Genomic DNA, 14,751 nt, shown 5'->3' on the forward strand with positions numbered 1-14,751 from the left:
GGGTATTGTTTTTCTTAGCTCCAGCTCTGTATTCTCTTTGTTACTGTAGAGAAATCCAACTGATTTTTGTATGTTGATCTTGTATCCTGCTACTTTACTGAATTGGTCAACTATGTCCAATAGTTTTCTTGCTGAGTCTTTAGGGTTTTCTAAGTATACTATCAAGACATACAGTTTTCTTAATCACTAAATAAGAACCACCAAAATTTTTTGCCAAAAATCATTAAACTAGATCAGTGTAGGTGGCTTATTTCTAAAAATACTAACTTCTTAAGGAATACTAACATTCTAAAAAAACATCATCTTCCTCAATTTAAGAGAAAAATATTGTGCAACAATGAAATTTTTTTAAAGAGAAAAGTGGATTGGGGGTGTGTAGGGAAGAATATCTGTAACAATGAATGAATGGAAATCCAAATTTTCTGTAAACTTATGTTAAAACGTCAGTTTAAAAACAAAAAAAAAAAAAGAAAATCACCACAATGTTGTCTACTATTTTACCTTAGTCTAAATCCTAGCATCCCTAAATCAATGTCTATAAAAAATAACCAAACCAACAGTAAAAAAAGCTCCCTCCTTTTATAACTTAACACTATAAACATACCTCTGTTATGTTTTTTTCTCGTAATGAAGCCAACTCATATGGATCCACAAATAATCCTGAAGGAATAGACTGTTTAATTAAGAGTTGGCACGTCTGTAAATTCTCAATACTTTCTCCAAATTTCACTTTTACTATAAGGTCTCTGTAAGAAAAGAAATATATATTTAAAGTTAGTATTCAATTGTCAAAGAGGATAACATTACATTCATGTTAGCAGAAATACTACATTTCAAATTTATTTTCACAAATAGAGTCAAATGAAATATTTATACTCTGTCAAAATTACCTAATTGGTCATTCATAAATTCTAGTTGTTATTATTAGACACTATTGAATTGATTCCAACTCAGTGACTTTTATGTACACAGAATGAAATACTGCTCAGGACCTCGCTATCCTCCCATTTGTTGTCAATTGAACCCCTATAGCAACCACTGTGTCAATTCATCTCCCTGAGATTCTTCCAATTTCTGTCTAAAACTTTACTTTGCCAAGCATGGTGTCCTCTAGGGATTGGTCCATCTTGATAATAAGTCGAAAGAAAGAAACAGCCTTTCTAAGGATTATCTTGGATATACTTCTTCCAAGGAAAATTTGTTTGTTGTTCTGGCAATCAATTATTGTTATGATGGAATTGTTTTAAAAAGAAATATATGGCTGGGCCATGATTCTTAGTGTCTAGGATGTGATGTTGGCAGTTATGTAATGATCTCCTATGTAATGATAAGCTGAATAGTTGTGAAAAAATTAAAAATATGATGTTGTTCTTGTTATGTGTGGTTGAGTCGACTATGATTCATAGAACCCCTATGAACAATAGCTCTGCACTTTGCAGTATCCTAAGCCAATCTCACTGGCTCCAATACACATTACCACAATTACTGTGTCAATCCATCTCATGAAGGGTCTTCTTCTGTGCAGATCTTCTGCCCTTCCAGGCATGATGTCCTTCTCCCAAAACTGGTGCCTCCTGGCAACATGGCCAAAGTATGTGAGACAGAGGTTTCAAAATCCTTTCCTCCAAGGAGTAAACTGATTTTACCCTCTTTAAGACAGATGTTTGTTTTCTTGACAGTCCACAATATGCAGTCAATACTCTTCTCTAGCACCACACAGCTCAAAGGTATCCATTCTTTTGTCATCCCTAGTCATCATCCAGCCCACAGATGCATAGCAACTAACTGGGAAGACCAAGGCCTAGGTCAAGTGCACCTTAAGTCTCTAGATTGACGTTGTCCTTTAGCACTCCAGGGAGAGCCTTGACAGCAAATTTTCCTAATGCAGTTCGTCTTTTGATTTATTGACTGCTGGTGCCAAGAGTGTTGATTGTGGATCCGAGCAAGACTGGTAACAATTGCTCGGATCCACAAAGTAGGATGAAATACTTTTAATCTCATCACATCTTCTGATTCAATGTTTCAAGAGTGTAGCCTGTAATACTTGTTGGTTTTTTTTGATACTTGTTCTTTTATGTGAGATAAAAGGAGAGATAAACTGGCAAAGAAAAGAGAACTTGTGTCTCACTAACAAGAATTGGGAACAAAGTGCATCTTTGGGATCCAGGTCTTTACACAGAGAATCTACTCATTATGGAATGACCAAAACACATGATGATTTCCAAGGAAGACCAGTACTAGAGACAATAAAAGAAGATAAGGACCTTTCTCCAGAGCCAACAGAGAGAACACCTTCTAGAACTGTGGGACTAGATTAAGACTTCTACTGTGAAATGAATTTCATGAAACAACATATGATCAAGAGCCTATGGTGATGAAGGAGGAAGTTCAAGCTGCTCTGAAGGAATTGGCAAAAAGTAAGGCCCCCAGGAATTGATGATGTACCAATTGAGATATTTCAACAAACAGATAATGCCCTAGATGAGCTTACCAGGTTGTTCCAAGAAATCTAAAGAACAACCATTTGGCCAATTGACTGGAAGAGAGTAATATTTATTCCCATTCCAGAAAAAGGCAACCCAACAGAGTGTAGAAATTATCGTGTCATTAATATCACATGCAAAAAAAGATCTTATTGAAAATTTCCAAGAGAGACTGGAATATCATGTTAACAGAGAACTGCCAGATATGGGTTTAGAAAAGGCTGTGTTCCTAGGGATATTACAGCTAATGTTAGATGGATGTCAGCTGAAAGCAGAGAGTACCAGAGGAATGTCTGTGTTTCATTGACTATGCAAAGGCATTTGACTGTGACTGACTTTGAGAAGAATGGGAATTCCAGAACACTTAATTGTGCTTATTCAAAACCAATACTTGGACCAGGATGCAGTCATCAGAAAAGAGCAAGGAAATATGGCATAGTTCAAAATCAGGAAAGGTATATGACAGGGATACACCCTATCTCCATACCTTTTCAATCTATATGTAGAACAGTTGATCCAGGAGCCTGGGCTCTATGAGGAGGAATGGGCATCAGGATTGGAGGAAGACTCATCAACAACCTGCACTATGCAGATGACACAAACTTGTTTGCTAAAACTGAAGAGGACCTGAGGCATTTGCTGCAGAGGGTCAGGGACTGCAGCCTTCAATATAGATTGAATCTCAACATAAAAAAAAAATAAAGATTCTCACCACTGGGCCAATTGGCAGCATCATGATAGATGGTGAAGAGATTGAGATTGTTGACAGCTTCAGTTTGCTTGGCTCCACAATCAACACTCTTTGCACCAGTATCCATGAAATCAAAAGATGAATTGCATTGGGAAAATCTGTTGTCAAGTATCTCTCCAAAGTAGTGAAGAGCAATGATGTCAGTCTAGGGACTATGGTACACCTGATTCAGGCCATGCTCTTAGCAATTACTTGCAAAACAGATGATCCAGGAGCCTGGGCTCTATGAGGAGGAATGGGCATCAGAAAGCTGGACAATGACTAAGAATAGGGTTGAGGGAACAAGAAACACATAAGTGTACTACAGAAGTTTGGCAACAAATGACTGAGGAGCTTTAAATGGAAAAAAATCTCCAAATATCACATAGGGTTGGGAGATATTCAACTTCCAATCAAACAGACCATAGAGACTAAAGTGCATGATTAGTGCATGCCACACTAGGATGATGTCTAGATAGTTTTAAAGTCCATATACAATAAAGAGTTCTGGTGGTTGAGTGGTAAGGAATTGCACTGCCAATCCAAAAGCACTGTGTTCGAAACCACCTGTTGCTCCTTGGGAGAAAGATGGGACAATCTCCTCCTGTGTGATTTATTGACTCTGAAAACCTTCTGGAAGGTGAGCTATGAGTTTATTTCAACTTATTGGTACATCACAACAACAACAACATAAAATAAAAAAGTTAAGACAATAATCAAGCTGATAATGAACCTAAACACCAATAGACAAAAAAGCTCAATACTTTATAAAGAAAGGCAACAAAATCCACACATTCAACAATGCAATGTCAGTGTTTAGCAAGCAGTTAAAATCTAATAGACACATGAAGAAGTAGGAAAGTATGGCCAATAATCAGAAGGAAAATTAGTCAATAGAAACAAGTCTAGAAATAAGTAATGAATTAACAAAGGATATTAAAACAACATAAATATGGTCAACATGAGTATATAAAAACAAACCAAAAAATCTAATGTAACTTTAGGAGGTAAAAAGTAGAATTTATGAAATTAAAAATTAGAGATGTGATTAAATACAATTACATACTGCAGTACTGTAAATCAGTGACTTTGAGATAAAGCAATAGAAACAATCTTTAAAGGGAAAGATGCAATGTGGTAGTGGTGATGGCCAAATCTGACTTCTAACCACTTCATAAAGTGGAACTGTCCCTATCAGTAGTATAAATAGTCCCAAACAGAGAGCTCTTCAGTCAGACACACCAACCCACATGCTCCTACACTGTTTTTTACCAATCATTCAGATCTGATATTTGTTGTTGACTCACACTTTACTCAGAGTTGTGGTACCAAGAGTGGGGTTAATGCATACCCATGTTTATTGCAGCTTTGTTTGCAATAGCAAAGAACTGGAAACAACCCAAGTGACCATCAGCAAATGAATGGATAAAGAAGCTCTGGTATATTCACACAATGGAATACTATGCAGCATTGAAAAACAAGGAACTCATGAAATATTATGCAAAATGAGTGACCCCGGAGGACATTATGCTGAGTGAAATATCTCAGTCACAAAAGGACAAATATTGCATAGGGCCACTGTTGTAAAATGGGACTGACATCAGGGTTGAGGGAAGACAGAGAAGGAGGAGATGAATGCTGTATACCGCACTGAAACAGATGAGGGAGAGAACCATTTAAAAGGGATATATGACTGGGTATCATTGTCATGACAGGAGTCCAGAATGAAGGCTGCACAGTGGAGTGGACTTGGGGGGAGGGATTATATAACAAAGAGTTTTTCTTTTACTTTTCAAGGAGAAGAATGAATTGGGGGGAGGACGTGGGCAGGGAGAAAAGTGCAACAATGAATAACTGGAAACCCTAAGTCTGTAAACTTTCATTAAAAATAATAAAAAAAGTAAAAAAAAAAAAAGAGTGAGGTTTACTAGGGAAATAGGTTGGAGAGTGTGGGAGGCAAAAAAAAATATCTCACAATGCAAGTTCAGGTTTAGTTCCAGCAGTCCCAAACTAGATTAACAGCAAAACACAGTTTGTCAGTTTGTAAAAGCCCTGGTTCAGTTCAGTAGCACAAATTCAAGAAGCTTCTCGTTTCCTCAATCATCCAGAAAGGTTTGCCTCAGAGCAGTTATAAATCAACTTCTCCATCAACTATGTGGCAAACAAAAGCTTTGCCTGTGGCCCAAATAGATGCAAGAAACCTCAGGTTACACCTTCCCACAGTTACTCCACCAGGTTGTAGCCAGGGTCTTGCTCTACAGTGTGGGAAGCACTCTCTCTTGTACTAGTTTCACAGCTGTTGATGATTTGCAAGACTTTGTGCCCATAGGTAAGGTAGCTGGAGACCAGCAGTAGCTAATGTAATGGCTAGAAAAGCCAACTTTTAACCTAACACCACAGAAGTCAAACTGAAAGACAGTGCAGGGAGCATAGCCTCTGATTTTTAAAGACAAAGAACAAAAAATATCAAGTGGGAAGCTCTAAGGGTTAGTCCCTCATCACAAAAACTGAACTTGAAAGACCAATTGGAGACAACAATCTTGGAACTCTAGAGCAATAGAAATATATTTTGGACTCAAATTTATTTTAATTTTTTTAAGGCACAAAATCTTCCCACTCATATTATAGCAGACTAAATTTTTTAAGAGAAAAGAGTGAGATGTTTTTGCTTAAGATGATTACAACACCCTTGGTACCAACAGTCAAGAAGTCAAAAGTTGCGTTGCAATGGAAAAAAAAATCTACTAACAAGGACTTCACCAAAGTGCTAATGTGCAATGATGTCAGTTTGAAGACTAAAGTGCACCTGATCCAAGCCCTGGTCTTCTTAATTCAGATGCTATGCATCTGAATAAGAACAGAAGAATCATCAATACTTTTGAGTTGTGGTGTTGGAAAAGAGTACTGAATATTCCATGGACTGCCAAAAGAATAAGTATGTCTTAGAGAAAGTGAAACCAGGGTACTCCATAGAGGCAAGGAGGAGGAAACTTTATTTCACATACTTCAGGCATGTTGTTAGGAGGGGCTAGTCTTTGGAAAAGGACATCATGCACGGAAGGGTGGATGGTCATCCAAAGAGAGGAAGATCCTCGGCAAGATGGATTGATATAGTGACTGTATCACCCACCGGGCTCAAGTATATCAGAGCTGATAAGAAAGGTGCACAATAGGATAAAATTCAGATCCATTGTTCATAGGGTGGCTGATGGAACATAAGAACAACAAAACAGAATGGAATAAGGAGATCTGGTGGCCTCGTACATAGGGTCTTGTGATGCTAACTCAAAGGTGGCACCTCTCTGGCAATCTGAACCCACCAGTGGCTCCTCAGAAGAAAGACAGGCACCTCTTCCTGTGCAATTCACAGACTCTGAAAACCCAAAGGTGAGTCAGACAGGAGTTGGTTTCTACTCCATGGCAATGAAGAAGGAAGAAGGAAGGACAGAATGAAATAAGTAGCCCTGGAGGCACAGTGTTGGGCTGTTAACTGAAAGGGCAGTGGTGGTGGTTGTTGTGAACCATCTAGTCAGAACTGAGTCCTAGCTGACCATGCAGTGGGTTTTCAGCGAAAGTAAATTGCATGGGAGAAAACTATCCATCCTTTTCCTGAAGAGCAGTGGATGGATTCGAACTGCATGCTTTTGGGATTACAGTGCAGCTTCTTACCACTGAAAGGGTAGCAGTTATAATCCACTAGTCTTCCAAGACAGAAAGATGTTTAGTTCTTCTACATAAAGATTCAAAGCCCCAGAAAGCCATTATGAAAATCCACTTGATGGCTGTGCTTGGTTTTAGTTTTTTAGAAAATAAAATAAAACAAAATGTCTTTTAAAACAAATGTACATGAATTTCTATCTCTGATATAATCTGAGAATCATTTTAAATAATCCCAGAGAAAAGACTGGACAGTATTAAGTTGTGCCTACAATTTGTTATTACTTTTTCAGATATCTTCAATATTGACATATTTTCACCTTTTGAGAATAATTTCCATTTTAAAAACAGATGTATCATTTGCTATCAGGAATCAAATATTAAGTTGAATAGGTAGAAATAATGACAGTACTTGTGTGTATAGCCTTAGAGTCCTACAGTTAAGAGTTCTACTACCTTAACCTCCACTAAACTGTTTAAATTTTGTAAACCCTAGTTCCTGTATGTGAAAATAAAAATACTATTTCAGTCATTGTGAAGATGGAATGGAATATTGCATGTGTGTTTATGTGAAAAACCTTCATAGAGGATAATTAATACATGTTATGGTTCCCTTCCATTAGTTTTACAATTATGTCAAATTGTAAACCACATATTGATTAACCTATTACTGATAAACTTCAGGAAAGAAAATTATTTTTCAGTTTATCCATGTTTTGACTATCAACCTTTTTACACTATATTATTAAAGAGTATTTTAACTTAAGTAGAAATCAATATACAACTTACCTGTGAAAACCATTTTTCAAAGCTTCTAGCCTCAGGGTAATTTCTGAACAAGTGGTCCTTATGCCTAAGAGAATCAAAATCAATAATAAAAATGTTTAATGAAATAGTCACTCAAAGAGAGAATCTTTAACTTTTTTTTTTAGAATCTTTAACTTTTTAAAAGTTGGTGGTGCTGGTTTTTTTAACTTTTTAAAAGTTTTAAATCCCTATTAAAAGCTTTACTATCCTGGGTTCCCTTAAGTTGTAGACAGCCAGATGGCACCTGACAACAACTACCACAGAAAACCTAACCAGCTTAAAAACAAAATAAGCAACAGCTTTTAAAACTTAGTGCTACACATAAACCTACTTCCAGTATAGCACAGTGTTAGTAACCATAGAGTGGTTAAGAAAATGGACTCTTGGTTCGCATCTGAGTCATGGCACAAAAAAAAAAAAGAAAGAAAGAAAACTGACTCTGGAGTTAAGACTTTCTGGTTTCAAATCCCAGTTTGCCCCTTAAGAGCCGCATGATTTGGGGCAAGATAATTTCTTTCACTGTTAACTATCATGAGAATGAAAAGGTGTATAGAAGTAATCATAGAACAGTTCCTAAAACAGTACCCAAAACCCAACACCAAACCCATTGCCATTTAGCCACACTGCAGGACAGAGTGGAACCGCCCATGGAGTTTCCAAGGTTGTAAATCACTGCTGAAACAGAGTGCCACGTCTTTCTCCAGTGGAGTGGCTGATGGGTTTGAACTGCCAACCTTTCCGTAAGCAGCGGAGAGCATGAATTATTGCACCACCCAAGGCCCATTAGCCCACAAGTAACTAAATGTTCTGTGTGTTTACTATGAGCATGACTTCATTCAAGACCCCAGGAGGAACTCTTTCAATTTTAGCTAACAAGATCAGATACAAACTGGCAACTGTATTCTGCCATGCACAGCTATACAACTGGGAAGTCACTTGCCTTGGGAGAATTGGGGGGGGGGGGAATCTGGAGGCACACAAGGACTCAAAAAGTTCCTATATAAATGTGAAATAACCGGAAGTTTCACAATACTTCAGCCAGTGAGTAGGAGCCCAAAGAAGTGAAAAACTGCCTTGCTCAGTCTAGAATTATAGTGAAATCCTAGCCTAATTCGGTCTACAATTAAAGAAGCTTCAAAGCTAGTCATTTCCTCAGAATGTCTATGGGATTCTGAATCTGCAGAAATGCAGATGACAATTTTGCTTGTAGAAAATGGAGAAAACTTGAAGTGCTTATATTACCTTCAGTATAGACTCTACTTCAGCAGCATAAAGAAAAAAAATTTCACAAGTGGACCAATAAGCATCAGCGACAATGGTCAAAGGTTTTTTCTTGGATTCAGTCAGTATGCAAAGGAGTGCTCAAGAAATCAAATGACCAATATGCTAGCAAGGGCCTCTTTAAGTAAATGTTAAGAGAATGGATGTCACTTCAAAGCCATAGTATTTTCAGTGGCTTTACATACATGTGAAAGTTAAACAATGAATAAGACCAAAGGAGAATAAGAGTATTGAATATCCATCCCACGGAAAGCCAAAAAAACAAATCTTTCCCGGAGTAAGTCCTGTCAGAGTGCTCCTTAGACTCAAGGAATGTGAAATGGGTCTCACATACTCTGGGAACGTTATGGAGAGATAAGGAGTCCCCTGAGATGGATATAATAAAGCTTGGAAAAGCACAGGGTCAGCGATCCTTAATGAGATTAAGACTGACACAGTGGCTACAACAACGGTTTAAGCCATGTGGAGAATGAGAAGATGGTTCAGGCTCAGGCAAGGTTTCATTGGGGTTGTACATGGATGAAATTAATGCCTGGATGGCATCAACATCGGGCCGTGGGCCTTACTGATCCCTGTGGTGAGGGGCTATATACGCAATTCCAAAACATTTATTGCCTGGCTGCACTTCATTTCCGGCACTTTACCATCAGGCACCTCCAGGCACCTGGGAACTACTTGGCTGGATTCACCAAAGACTCAGCCGCCAACACGGAGCATGACTAAGAGAAGAGCAAGGCATGCGAGACCATTTTCTCTTTTATGTCCTTCCGCTTACTACACTCTGTGTGGGTCCCACGCCAAGGTGCACTGAATTACCTTAGCAAAAGACGACTCCCCAGCTCTCTGCCCTCTACCCACACATCCACAGGCCCGCCCCTCCCTTTACCAAAATCGGAAGGGACTTCAGTGAAAGCAGAGGCTGGTGTGCTGGGTGACCCAGTCGCCATCCAGAGGAGCAGCCAGGCCACCGCCGGGCCAGGTGCGACTCTGGCAGCCAGGACGCCAGAGGGCAGGCGCCCGGGAGGGGCGTGTGGATTTGAAATGCAGACAGAGGAAGGGGCCTGCACACGTCTCACGCCGCTTCTAAGGAGCGATGCCAAAGGGTTAGTAACCCAGTCGGAGGTCTAAGTGCCCGGACATTACAGCCCAGCGATTCCCCAAACCCTTGCCACCCTCATACCCCAAAATTTCCGGCAGCGCGTGAGCCGGCCCTTCCCGGCCCCTGATTCGTTCCCTCCTAAGCCCCGCCCCTTACAGTCAGGGTCTGGGGCGGGGCAAAGAACTGCGCAAGCGCCGTGACGCACGCCCCAGTTGTTGCTACAGGAACGCTGAGCCGGGCAAGGCAGTCTGGAAGCTTGCTCTTCCGGCCCTGGGTCTCCACCTCCACTTCCAGGTATTTGCGGTTTTCGGGCCTCCTGCCAAGGCGTTCACCCAAGCAGTCACGTCTGCGAGGTTGTGGCCATCCCCTGTACCTGTCGCCCCACACCTCGCTAGCTCAGGGTAGCTGTGCGAGCCCACAGGGTGGAAAAAACCCCTCAGGCTTTAGACGTTGGCCTGCAGAACTTGCGCGTTCTGTTCTCTAAGTGGAGAAAGTCACCCTTGCTCTAGTGGTAATGTTGAAGGAGAGAAAGAAGCTGCCAACTAACACTGGGGCGCTTTTGGCGAAATTCAGCCACTTCTAGATGATGTAGGGGATGCTTAGCAAGATGAAGGCAGTCATTGATCCTTGGAAAGAAAAAGAGTTCATGTCCAAGAAAAATAATTACGTAAATGTGCCTTTGTGACCTCAAATGAGTCTGTAAGCAGCCTAAAGAGAGCATCCAATTTCTCTTAGTGAAACAGCCAAGAGCTGCTGGATGGGTGGTTGTTCCAAAGAGGAGACTGTGTCAAAAGATAATCACTAAAACTGAAATAGAGCAGGCTGTTATGAAGAAATACGGAGATAAATTTTGAAATGCCTGAAGAACTGGTTGCCTGTGGGAAAAGGTTAGGCAAGAGAGAGGAGTTTTTTGTTATAAGTCTGTTAGGATTAGTTCATACTAAACAAAGTCCAAATATTACTTTGGTAGGAATAAAAGTTAAATTTGAAAAAGAGTTTGTCGTTAAAAACTCCACTGTGTTATTGAACATCAATTGAATATTATTATTCATAACGACAGCCAGTCACATGAGGGTTAGCATTTATATAGTTTCTCCTGAATGTTTATTGGCAAACCAAATCTTAGTGAAGTGAAATGGTGGTTGTACTGGGGGGAAAAAAAAAGAGGGAGGGAATTGGGTTGGTGGGAAGGGAGATTGTGTGCATCAGATAGGAAATAAGGTCCAGTATTTTAAGTGTTTTTAAAGATTTTAAAGTGCTCTTAAGTATTTAAGCAAATTTACTGAGTGACAATTTCCATGCCTCATTTGAGGAACTCAGGTAGTGTTGTGATTAACTTTTGGCTTCTCACCAAAAGGTTGGCAGTTGTAATCCACTAGCTGCTCTGTGAGAGAAAGATGTGACAATTTTTTAGTAGCATATTGTTGTTGTTGTGTACCGTCTAGTCGGAACCAACCCATAGCTGACCCTCCAGCAGGTTTTCAGAGGCAGTTAATCTCATGGAAGTAGATTACCCATCTTTCTGCGAAGCAACTGGTGGCCTTGAACCCCACGTTTCAGGATTGTAGTGAAGCCCTTTTAATATCATATGCAGCCTTAAAAACCCTAGGGTTACTATGAGTTGGAATCCACTCAAGAGCAGCACATTATATTTATGGTACATTTATGCAGTCCCTGGGTGGTACACATTGTTAACCAACAGTTATAAGTGGAAGAGTTGGAGATTTGAGTCTCCCCTGAAAACAAGCCAGGCGCCTCTAAAAAAAGTCACAGTTTTAAAAATGCTATAGAATACAGTTTACTCAGAAATGCGTGGCATCATTATGGGTTGGAATTGATGCAACTGGTAAATGTGTTTTAGTGATAGGACAAAATACTTTTGTTTATTTGTTGTTGCTGTGTGCTGTCGAGTTGATTGTGATGCAGAGTGACCCAATGGGGCAGAATCATATACCTCATACTCCTCATGGGCTTCCTTAGACTGCAGTCTTCATGGGAACAGATTTCCAGGCCTTTTCTCCTTCAGAGCTGCTTGGTCGATTCTCTTATGTCCTTTGGGTTAGTAGCTGAGTGATTAGTCATTGCTCCAGCAGGAATCCTTGGAGAAAACATTACATAATCATATAAAAAATGCATTTTAGTAAAATATTTAATGTCAAGAGAAATTGCTACATTTGCAAGGCGGGAGATAGTGTATACCATACCGTAAGTTTGAAAAACTATGCTTTGAATAAAGAATAGGAGTCAAAGGTGATTATTTTATGAAATTCCTCCCCCCTTCCCTTTTCTATAATGAACATATGTCAATTATTATTAGTTTTTAATCATAGCTCTAGCTAAGTTTTTAAAAACATTTTTATTGGTTTTTATATAATTCCTTTACATTATGTTTCATTATTTTTTAAATATTATTTTTGTGTGTGTACCATCAAATCAGATCTGACTGGTACAGGAGGGAAACATATGTGTCTTTCATTTACATTGTGTTTCATACAATCATTCATATACATTCTATTTTTTTCTTTTTTAAAAATTTTATACTGATTTATTTATGAAGTTTGATTGAATACATTGTTTTTCACAAAAGATCCATCCCATCTCCTTTACTCCACCCACCCATGGAATTATGCAACACTGTGATTAACACCCTATCCCCTCATGCCTTCTCACCCCTCTATTTCCACCCTCCCCCCCTTGGATCCTCATACTCATTCTACAATAATGGTTTTAGATAGTGTTTGACCTTGTGGAACTGAGTTAGTTCATTCAGCATAATGCTCTCCAGTCCCTCCCAGGTTAGGTAGTAATTTACAAAATCATTGCTCCTGCATGCTGCAAAATATTCCATTGTAAGAATGTACTACAACTTCTTTCCTTTGTGCTTGAACATCTGGGCTGTTTCCATGTTCTTGCAATGGAGAATAATGTTGCTATGAATGTTGGTGTACATTATTTTTTAAATTGTTTTGCTTACAAAATTTATATACATTGTTTCACACTATTCTTCATTCACATTGTGTTTAATACAATCATTCCCATTCATTATTTTATTATTAATATTTTATTAGCATGTGTGTGTGTGTGTGTGTACACTCCTTTCCTGGCAGAGCATCTAGTGGATTTGAACCGTGCATCTTTGGGATTTCAGTGCAGCTTCTTGCCACAGGGCACCAGAGTACCCCTAGGTTTTATAAAATCAATCACCATTGGATCTTGCCCATCATTACTCTGTCTTACGTAGTATTTGTTCTTACAAGACTGCGTTAGTTCACTCAGAATAATGCTTTCCCACCTCTCCAAGTTATGTAGTATTTTCCAAAATCGTTTCTGTTGTGTGAGTATAGGCAGTGTGAGGATGTTGCAGGACAGGACTGGGTTCAGATCTTTTGTTCATAGGGTCGCTATGAGTTGTACTCAACAGCACCTAACAACAACAACAAATTACAAATTTCTCAATCCATGCACTTATGGTTGGACATTTGGGCTGTTTCCATATTCTTGTGATGATGATTAATGCTTCTGTGAACATTGTTGTACTGAAATACAAACAGATATTTGTACATCAGAGTTCTAAGTTTTTTTAAAATGACAACATCATATCCCTCTTCATTTCAAGGTTTCTTGACATTTGGAAATATCCCTAGGAATATTCCCATCTACAATGGTCCCAGTGATAAAGTGTGTTTTGGTTTTGAGTGTGGGAGAGGAATTGCAGGTGTTATCCTTCAAATGCTATGCTTTCTGTCTGGGGTCAGAAAAAGTAGCATATAGTGAGATAAATAAGCTTAAGTAACATTATTTTCCTCATACATAGAGATACCAATTTCAAAGCAGGTCTACCTTTATGATCAGGCTGAATGTCTACTAATATTTAGAGTATGCACTAAGACCTAATCTTATATTAATGCATTGAATTAGACAAGTATCTATGGAGTGCACATTGTGGTTCAGGTACTATAAGGGCATGTAGTGGTGAACAGTTGATATGTTCCCTGTTTTCATATGGTTTATAGATGAGTAGGGAAGATAGATAATGAAATAAGTCATTTCAAAAAAGTTAGTGAAGAAAAAGTTTGAGAAAAGACAAGGTAGGTAATCTGATTAATTTCCAAGGACATAATGTTTAAGTGACTATTCACACTACCCGATATAAAGGGTTGTTTGTTATTGAGTACCAATCAGTTGGAACCGACCCATACATAGCTGACCCTCCAGCAGATTTTTAGAAGCAGTTAGTTAATCATCACACAGGAGGAGATTGCCCATCCTGCAGTGCAGTTTCTTACCACTAGGTCACCAGAAATCCTATATATAGATAAATATTTGCTAACTGGCAAGTAAAAACTCTTGAGTTCAGTTTTGGGCTGATTTGAATTCAGATACAATCTTTATTTGAGAGGGCAGTATATGTTAAGAGTTTCAAATGGCATTACATCAGGTTCATGTGTGAACAAATCTATATTTCTCAATGAACCAGAGAGTCTTTTGGATCCAACAGACTGAGGGTAACCAAGGCCAAACTGAGTTTTAGGAAAAATCCCAGAAGTGTTGAGCTTGGAGATGCAGTATATATCCTAAAAACTGTGCTAGAGAGCCAGAACACAGGGACAAAGTGGGGAAGGGCAGTGTGTGTAAGCTTTACCCAATAAATAGTTGAGCTGGAATTGAACTTTTATTCCCCTCCCATTGCAGGA

General features: G+C 39.0%; 1 protein-coding gene across 1 annotated transcript in view; it reads right to left on the reverse strand.

The window, feature by feature from the left end:
- PIGX (phosphatidylinositol glycan anchor biosynthesis, class X) overlaps positions 1-12,016 on the reverse strand; it is a 49,899-nt gene extending 37,883 nt beyond the window's left edge. Inside the window, exons 1-5 of the mRNA XM_006884289.1 lie at positions 12,012-12,016; positions 10,214-10,373; positions 9,845-10,082; positions 7,660-7,723; positions 605-746 (exon numbers count right to left, since the gene is read on the reverse strand). Of these exons, the coding sequence (XP_006884351.1) occupies positions 605-746; positions 7,660-7,723; positions 9,845-10,082; positions 10,214-10,373; positions 12,012-12,016 (609 nt within the window). The remainder of the gene's footprint in view (positions 1-604; positions 747-7,659; positions 7,724-9,844; positions 10,083-10,213; positions 10,374-12,011) is intronic.
- Between the last annotated feature and the right edge of the window lie 2,735 nt (positions 12,017-14,751).

This window comes from Elephantulus edwardii, unplaced genomic scaffold (assembly GCF_000299155.1).
Source record: "Elephantulus edwardii isolate Elephantulus edwardi_28Jun2011 unplaced genomic scaffold, EleEdw1.0 scaffold00032, whole genome shotgun sequence".
NCBI classification, from domain to species: Eukaryota; Metazoa; Chordata; class Mammalia; order Macroscelidea; family Macroscelididae; genus Elephantulus; species Elephantulus edwardii.